Source organism: Oryzias latipes, chromosome 2 (assembly GCF_053564925.1).
Source record: "Oryzias latipes strain Hd-rR chromosome 2, Olatipes_Hd-rR_3.1".
In the NCBI taxonomy this organism is placed as follows: Eukaryota; Metazoa; Chordata; class Actinopteri; order Beloniformes; family Adrianichthyidae; genus Oryzias; species Oryzias latipes.
This window is the reverse complement of record NC_136238.1, coordinates 13,842,175-13,850,816: the sequence shown is the minus strand read 5'-3', so window position 1 is coordinate 13,850,816 and position 8,642 is coordinate 13,842,175. Positions and strand designations below refer to the sequence as shown.

The 8,642-nt window shown below is 38.5% G+C and overlaps 2 protein-coding genes across 3 annotated transcripts; one reads left to right on the top strand and one right to left on the bottom strand.

Annotated features, from left to right (window-relative positions):
- Window positions 1–995: 995 nt before the first annotated feature.
- On the bottom strand, window positions 996–3,820 carry ccdc122 (coiled-coil domain containing 122). 2 transcript variants are annotated; one of them, XM_004066546.5, is made up of 6 exons: window positions 3,409–3,820; window positions 2,629–2,744; window positions 2,165–2,563; window positions 1,958–2,074; window positions 1,747–1,820; window positions 996–1,642 (listed from the first exon to the last, which is right to left on the bottom strand). In XM_004066546.5, the coding sequence occupies exons 1-6, from the start codon at window positions 3,425–3,427 to the stop codon at window positions 1,552–1,554; spliced, it is 816 nt and encodes a 271-aa protein (XP_004066594.2). In that variant the 5' UTR covers window positions 3,428–3,820; the 3' UTR covers window positions 996–1,551. The 2 variants fall into 2 exon arrangements, with proteins under 2 accessions (XP_004066594.2, XP_078788950.1); XM_078932824.1 differs by having other exon boundaries at window positions 1,413–1,660.
- Window positions 3,821–4,022: 202 nt separating this feature from the next.
- mtrf1 (mitochondrial translational release factor 1) lies at window positions 4,023–8,608 on the top strand. Its single transcript, XM_004066547.5, has 9 exons — window positions 4,023–4,508; window positions 4,584–4,681; window positions 5,508–5,589; window positions 7,256–7,363; window positions 7,498–7,670; window positions 7,745–7,862; window positions 7,959–8,095; window positions 8,174–8,272; window positions 8,367–8,608. The coding sequence occupies exons 1-9, from the start codon at window positions 4,133–4,135 to the stop codon at window positions 8,499–8,501; spliced, it is 1,326 nt and encodes a 441-aa protein (XP_004066595.1). The 5' UTR covers window positions 4,023–4,132; the 3' UTR covers window positions 8,502–8,608.
- Window positions 8,609–8,642: the final 34 nt, after the last annotated feature.

Below are 8,642 nucleotides of genomic sequence, written 5' to 3'. Positions count from 1 at the left end.
ATTCCAACGGTCCAACCCACAACTCAGAGGCGATTTTCTCTTTCCTGTCGCTCTGGAGGAACTATGTTCTAAAAATGAGAGGTTTTTTTTGGCACACGTTGATCATCTTTTGATCTGTTGTAAAAGCGTTTCCAGTGGTCTTTTAATTATACTGTTTTTAGCTAAAATAATCGTTTTGTGTCGTTTACGTCATTTTTCTAAGACATAGATTCTGAGAGCAGTTCATTACAAATTCAACTCCGAGTTGTGGGTTGGACCGTTGGCACAGAACAAGCCAGGCCCCCTTACGCTCCACGTTGCTGAGAGCTCTCTGTTTACACGTTCTCCTGCTAGCTTCCAGCCCCCTCACACCCCCAACTTAACTTGAGAGGAGCAACAAAAACGACAAGCAATATTGGAGCCACCCAGCCGTACAGTTTTGAGCCAGATACCAGCTCAGACGTACATGAATCTAGTCCTCTACAAGCAGATGCATCCGCGGTCCACGCAGCCTATTTTCTACGCCACAAATAAGCTCTTTGACAAATTGCATTTATTTTGTTAGGTCCTCATTTGCAACAATTTCAATAAAGAAATACTCAAAATACAATTTTAAGCTTAATTTTCTTTGTACATCATATGAAAAATGCCAACACCAGAAAAAAAACACATTTTCATTGGAGTGGGTCTTTAAAGGTGTCTAGTCAGACACAGACACAGACTGGCTAATTAAACTCCCACAGCTCATTTCAAAGATAAACTTGAAATGAGTTTAAACTTGGCTACTTTCTTGGACACAGCACTCTTATTCTTTCCTAAAAATATAATCTTATTTTGTTGGGTTTTATTTAAAAAAAGATCATGCTATCAGATCATGATCACCAGAATTCATTTGTTTTGGTAAAGAAAATTCCTATTTTTATAACTTTCGTGTGTAAAACAATCACACAATGATCAACTCATGCAGCAGAAATATGTAAATGAAGGGCATGTATTGGTTACAGCTCCTCTCAGTGGCTGCTGGAATCTGATGTGGACTCATTTCTTCACGCGACGTTTCATTGTTCAATTAGTTTGAGGTATGGATGAGCAAGCGCGGTCACGCCCTCGTTAGCCGATGGTGGGACTGCCATCTCCTAACCATCAGAGCGCCCAGTCGAGCAGAAGCTGGAACAAGCTGTTCTGAGTGGAACAGCTTCTCATCGACGGCTACACCACACTTATTTGTTTTGTCTCTGCTGTGCAAGAAGGCGTTCTCTGTCTTCACCTGACCTAAAATCAGATTAGACGTTTTAATCCTTCATTTTCTTAATCTGTTTATGTGCTGAGATTGCAATAAAATGATGAATGCATCATCTTAGTGTGTTGATTATCTTTAAACAAACAACAAACAAGCAATTACCATCTTTTTGTGTGGAAAAAAAGCCACTCGTTTGGTGAACAATGTCGCCCCCAGCTGTTAAACTGTGGCAACAACAACAACAACAACAACAAATCTTTGCTGAATCAAAATAACAGCAAACTATCAAAGATAACATAACAAAACTGATTCAAATCACAAATTTGCGACAACTAAATGACTTCTGAGTCCTGCGAGGATGGCTGCTGTCTCTTCAGCTCGTTTAGATGGCTCTGTAGGTGGTAGATTTCCTCTGACATGTGCCTGAGTAAAGCAGACGGGCTTAACGGCATTTTGTGCAAAGAATTGAACTGTCAAATATAATCTATCCTAGCTACCGCACTCTGAGGGTAAATATTTTTTTTTACCTGTGGATGGCCTGAGCTCTACTTAGTTGGCAGCGGAGGCGCTTGACAATGGCTTCATGCCGCCTGTTTTGGATCTGTAGCAGAAAACACGAAAATACGGTAAAGTTATTATTTGAAAAGAAAAACACAGATGAATGATTTTTGCAGAATTCAAATCTGATAAATAGATTTGGGATCTCATCTATTGATAAAAACGCTTCAAAGTGGGTACCTCTATCTCTTTCTTCAAGTTTTCATGGGTCTCCTGCTCTCGTTTCAGGTGTTCTCTCATCTCAGCTGCAGTGGTCCTCCTCTCAGAGACCTCCCTCCTCAAAGCATCAGTCTCTTTCTGCAAATAATGCCAGAAACTGACAGGGTTTAGCAAAATTCTGGAAACAAACCAGCAACAATAAGGTGCTGACCAAAAATGTTATACCACCTTTGCCATCAGTACTGCATTTCCATTTGGATCCCTCAAATCCTCCCTCAGCTGGTCTCTCTTCTCCCTCATACTCCTGATCCTTTCCTTCTTCCTGTCATACTCCTCTTGGACCTCTGTGCACCTCGCAGCACTAAAAACCGCTTCACGGTGACACTCCATCTTGTTTCGGTAAGTATTAAACCTGGCCAGCGCCAGGTGAGCATTCTCCTCTTCGGTACATATTTGGATCTGTAGCTCTGTGATTTCCCGATTGATGGATTCACTGCGGTCGTACAGAGCGGTCGCCTGCCGGTTCAGGTGCACCACCTCACCTTCTAGCATCAGGATTTCCCTTACTTTAGATCCAAGCTCCTGTTCTGCTGTGTCACATTTGTTCTCAATGTATGAAAGAGTTGCCTGGAAAAGAAAAAAACAACAACTTATAAAGTAAAAGAAGATGGAAAATGTTTTAAGAGCTGTACCTGTAGGGAGCTGAAGGTCCTCTGCTTCTCCCTGAGAGCCTTCTCCTGAGTAAAGCTATGCTGACTGACATCCTCCATAGCTTTGGATAAGGAAAGCTCCAGGTTTCCTTCAAAACCTTACCAAAAAAAGGAAAGAAAAAAAAGAAAGAAAAACATTACAATATAGTAGGAGTTTAATTTGTAATATCTAATAAACATTAAACATTCATAGGTAAAGAAAATTCACAAAGCATTAAGAATCTGCATTTAAAAAAACAACTAATTATTATCCTGAAAACAGACTTTTACTGTAAATATATATTTTGAGTTTGAGGATACTAAAGATTATTAATATTTACATTTTTAGCCAGCTGCGGCCAATTAGCTGCAGCCAATTGTGTGTGTGTGTGTGTGTGTGTGTGTGTGTGTGTGTGTGTGTGTGTATATATATATATATATATATATATATATATATATATATATATATATATATATATATATATATATATATATATATATATATATATATATATATATACATACACACACATTTTTTTCTCTTTCTAAATATAAGTTTCAGGATACTAATAATTATTATTAATGACATTTTTATATAAATATATTTATTATTTTTTTTGTTTTTTTGTTTCAGGATGCTAATATTTAATTACACTAATACTATCCACACGCTTATTAGCTAATTGGCTGCAGTTAGCTAAAAATGTAATTAAATATGAGTATCCTGAAACTCAAAACACAAGTTTATTTATTATTTATCTTTTTTTGTTATTTTTACCTTACCTTCTTCGAGGTCATACATATTTTCGGCTCGTTGGTGTTAAACTTAAGTATTTTAGCAGATAAGTTAGCTAACAGAGGAACACGTCGTAAAATCAAGACTTATAATGTCGGTACATTTTAAAAAAAAACGTGCACAAGCGTTTTGTGAATCCTAAATTTCACGGTTATAATAGATTTATATTTATGTATGCGATTTACTTAGCTAGTAGCTTAGAATTCCTTTTACAATTTTTAATATACTAAAGTTTATTCATTAAAACGTCAAAGAATATTCATTCAAAAAATAAATACAAGTATACGCCATATTAAAATATAAAAACACCAATTTATACCACTGGTCTTGGTGGATAAATGTAAATAAAATTTTGGAAAGGGTTTTCTAAATCGCAAAATATCTATTTATGTCAAATATGATACTTGTCATTTAAAAAAAATAATTGATGATATTTAGCAGAAATGGATCTTGGTTTTGGAACATATTTCTCTGTTTTAGTTCATAAAGTAAAAGTACATGTGATTTAGAAATTGAAATATTATATTATATAACAAATATATCAAACGTTCATAGCTTTAAACTACATTCATTGCTTCGAACTACAACTCCCGACATGATTTCACCTTTTATTCTGATCTGCTTCCGGTCTTTCCGTCAGCGGCTTGTAAACTGTTTAGTAACACATGTTTCTGTAGTTTTGTGGAATTATTTCCCTATTATTTGATTTAAATGCATATCATTCGCAGTTTTCGAGTTTGCTCTTTGTGCAGTACTTTAATTTCTCGTAGCGGAAGATCCAGAGGTGGATGGAGGACACTGTTATTATTGCAGCAGACTAGCATCAGGCACTCCGAGGTGACACCAAAGCGCTTCAGTCACGGCGACTTTTTAGATTTGTACGAGAACGAATCAGTTCAGAAGTACGTCAAGCAGCTCATGGACGAGTACACAGACATAAGTCAGAAGTTACAGCATGCACACTTGAGCGAATCGGATAGAAAAGCGTTCATAAAGAAGCACGCGGAGCTGGTTCCTCTGGCAAATGTGTTTAAGAGAACTGAACAAGCAAAGAAGGATCTCGAAGAGGTTCTGTCAGTCTTGCACAGTAAGTAGACTTTTTTGCAATTAGCATTTTTGTTTGATGGAAGCTTCTAGAAAAGTTGATCAACACTGACTACAGGTACAACTGCCACTGAAGATGAAGATGAACATCTGATCCAGCTGCTGAGAGAGGAAGAGACACAAATGACCAGCAGAATCCTGTCCTTAAAAAAAGATGTGAGTCTCACTGATCAAAAATACAGAAAAATAAAGAGAGGACACAATACAGTTATTGGAAATAGAAGAGGAGGCTTAGTTAAGAAATGAGCACTGTTGCAATATTTGCACATTATTTTGTACCATTGTGACTTTGGAGCGCCATCGTCCTTTTTCTTCTTTTACTATCGAATATAAGCATGATACATTTAGTGCAGACTTACATTTGCTTTATTGATGGACAGACTGGCCGATGAGGTTAGGCTGGAATGTGGATCGTGATGTTTGCAGATGACACTCCGATCTGTAGTGTGAGGCAGGTGGAAGGAGAGGAATGGAGGTCAGTCGCAGCAAGACGGAGGAGAATAAAAAATCAGATGGAATGGTGAGGCTACAGGGGAGCCTGTAGCTAATCTAAGGTGGAGATCTCCGGGTCAACAGGCCAGAGCAACAGAGAGACAGGGGTGAGGAGGTGTATGCAAGCAGGCTGAAGGGAGGCTTCAGGTGTGATGTATGACAAAAGAGTGTCAGCAAAAATGAAAGGAAAGGTGTAGAAAACGGAGAGCAGCCATGTCGTTGCTTTAGAAATGCTGAGAAAGAGTCAGGAGGCAGAGCTCTAGATATGGGGGTTTTCTTTAGAAGTGACTAATGGATAGAATCAGGAAGGAATCCATCAGAGGGACAACTCTTGGTAGATGTTTAGGAGATACGGAGGTTTGAGGAAGACCAAGGAGGAGGTTCATGGATGTAGCAAAGGAGGATGTCTCAAGTCTTTGTGATCTGGACAGAGGACACAAGATATGTCAGGTTCCTCTGCTTCAATTTACAGGTTATGTTTTCTTTTCAGTTAATCAAAGTTCTTGTGCCCACCGAGCCTCTGGATTCAAGTGATGTGGTTCTGGAGGTCGTATCAGGACGGACGACAGGAGGTAGGGGATATTTTCACACCAGTGGATCATTTTTCTTTCCAATTTCCAGTGTGAAATAGCGCTGCACGATACGATTCGGTGATCAATATTGCAAAGACGATATAAATGTGATACATGAACTCATAACAAAGAAACCAAAAACACCATTTACTATTTTGCTGCAACACTTACATTTAAATAAGAGTCAGCATAACTTAAATGATGCTCCAAATGACCCTCGTCCACATGGTGTAAAAGGTGTCCATCCTATTGGTCAAATGCATAAAGGCCATAAGATTGTTTTAGCACATTTAACGTAACCCTTAATTGTAAATTTAGGCATATTTTGCATTATGCATTTTGCACAGCTTGATATTTCGATAACGATCAATTTGTGCTTTATTTTGAAAGGCCTAGTTTGAAATATTTTTCAGGAAAATATAGGAATGGGTTGCTCTAAAAAAGACAATTAATTTAGCTACTCTTATATTAATGCTAAAATATTAATACTTTAAACAATTTCTGGTAGTTTTTCGGTGGAAAACAGCTTTTCTGGTAGTTTTTAGTGTAAATCTATTCCTCAACTTATTGATGAAATTTCCACACTTTTTTTTTAGTTTAAATTAATAGCTACAAGAAAATTGTTTGTGATTACTAGACACAATTGGTTTAGGACAGGGATCTGCAACCTTTATAAGTAAAAGAGCCTTTGTTCCTCTCTGATCAAAACCTAGTGAGAGCTGCAAAGTCTTATTTTACCCTTTTATTCCATTGTTACTTCTATTATAAATATAAATTCATTTTCTTTTTGCCTTGAATCAAAACAGAAATTTAAAGAGAAGCTATTATTTTCTCAAAATATTAAATTGCTTTTTACTTTTAACAGAAGCTTGTTTGACTTCCTTTCAAAATAAGACTTCCTGTTGCCAAACAGGATCTTCCCCAGTACAGCTAATGTACTACCATGAAAGATTTTAGACAACACAAGAACAAAAACTGCATTTTTCTCCCGTTATACCCCTATTTGGTGAGCAGTCAACCTTTTTCTTTTCTTTCTAATGCTGTTAGCATGAATTCATTGGTTTATGATCCAGTAGAAAAAGTATGTAAAGAATATACACAAATGAATTTTTTGGCTACTCCCCTTCAGCATGGCTGCTAACCGTAGTTGTGCAGCATAAGATAATATGTGCTTTATATTTAGAAAAGGTCAGATTCTTTACCAAAGTCTTGTTTAATATCTGAAATCTCTTCATCCTGGAGGAACCGTAGAGCCAACGAGGCCTTGAGGCCTTTCCATATAATTTGTCTTACTTTTTGGTGCACCTTAGCTATAAATGTATATACTTAGCTAATCTAAATCAAATCAATTCTAATTAAGTAACCCCTAATTTTAAAAATATATTTTTCAGGCAGGGAGCCACAATAAGAGATAAGATAATCCTTTATTCGTCCCGCAATCAGGAAATTCCAATGTTGCAGCAAGTAGATCAGGATAAGTATAAATGTGTCACATATTTACAAAAACCGTTGGGGTACAAACAGCCACATGTGGCCTCAGAGCATCAGGTTGCAGAGCTCTAGTTTAGGACCTAAAGTTTTAATTAATCAGTCAGAAACTGAACTAAAGTCGGGTGGATTCAGTAGATCATCAGCTCGATTATTTTCTTTTTATCTCTCGTTTCAGGCGACATCTGTCAGCAGTTCACCAGAGAGATGTTCGACATGTACCAGGGTTTTGCCTGCTATAAAAACTGGGACTTTAAGCTTTTGAACTACACACCTGCTGAGTATGGTGAGTAAGTTATGGACTCAAAATGAGGATTTTTTTACCAATCTATTGATGTTTTGAAGCTACAAATCTTTTCGCTTTTTGTGTGAATTTGTGGTAAAGATTTGAAGGACGCTGCATGATCTGTCTGCCCTCAGGTGGACTGCACCACGCGGCGGTCAGGATAGCGGGCGAGAGCGTGTACAGACACCTGAAGCATGAAGGAGGAACGCACAGGGTGCAAAGGATCCCGGAGGTGGGCCTGTCCTCCAGGATGCAGCGTATCCACACGGGAACCATGACCGTCATCGTTTTGCCACAGCCGAAAGACGTAACCGACGTCTTCTGCTTTATGATCTCCATGTGTTTGTCGGCTCGCGTTAACAAGCTATCTGTCGTTTGTAGCTCAACCTTCATATAGAGCCGAAGGATCTTCGAGTCGACACCTTCAGATCTCGAGGAGCTGGAGGCCAAAGCGTCAACACAACAGACAGCGCGGTGCGAATCGTTCATCTTCCAACGGGTAAAAGTCTGGGTTGAAGCGTTGTTTTAGCCGCTCCGTTTTCATTTTGTGGATTCTTTTAAAAAAAAAAATTGGTTTTGACTATTGCCTAAACAGGGATTACTGCTGAGTGTCAGCAGACGCGCTCTCAGCTGCAAAACAGGGAGACCGCCATGCAGATGTTGAGGGTCAGACTCTACCAAAGCATGATGGGTAAAGAGACAGAGCAGAGGCACACGGCAAGAAAGCAGCAGGTAAGGGATGCTTTATATAGGAATTGCTCACTTAGCTATTTAAGTCCTGTGGTTTTAAATTCCCACGTGTTGAGACAGGTGGGGACACGATCTCAGTCTGAGAGGATTCGAACCTACAACTTCAGCCAGGATCGCGTCACCGATCACCGTACTGGATATTCCACCAGAGACATCAAAGTAAGAATCCTTTAAAACCTGCTTTTTTAAGTATCCTTGCCTTTTTTTTTCTTATTAAAAATGACTTTCTTTTTTTGAACCTCTCTGGGATCAGGAGTTCATGAAAGGAGGGGAGGAGCTTGACGAACTGATTGCCGACCTTCTTGAACATGTAGAGCGAGAGGCTCTCCTGGAGGTGGTGGACAGCAGGACTCTGTCCCAATCTGAGTCGGGACAGTCTGCGGACTGACACCACATCCCTTTATCGACTGGTAAAATCATTTGTCCTGCTGATAAACTTAACTTATTACGAAAACACATCACATTTTCATTTTTCAAAATAAAACTTGTACATATTCTGTGTTTGGGAGTTTTCTCAATAAAACTGCGA

Coding starts and splice junctions, on each gene's coding strand:
- mtrf1 (XM_004066547.5), top strand. CDS start 4,133: ATGCATATCATTCGCAGTTTTCGAGTTTGCTCTTTGTGCAGTACTTTA. Junction 7,364..7,497: donor CTACACACCTGCTGAGTATG/GTGAGTAAGTTA, acceptor GTCTGCCCTCAG/GTGGACTGCACCACGCGGCG. Junction 8,096..8,173: donor ACACGGCAAGAAAGCAGCAG/GTAAGGGATGCT, acceptor GTGTTGAGACAG/GTGGGGACACGATCTCAGTC.
- ccdc122 (XM_078932824.1), bottom strand. Junction 1,821..1,957: donor ACTTGAAGAAAGAGATAGAG/GTACCCACTTTG, acceptor TTTCTGCTACAG/ATCCAAAACAGGCGGCATGA. Junction 1,661..1,746: donor AGAGCTCAGGCCATCCACAG/GTAAAAAAAAAT, acceptor AATGCCGTTAAG/CCCGTCTGCTTTACTCAGGC.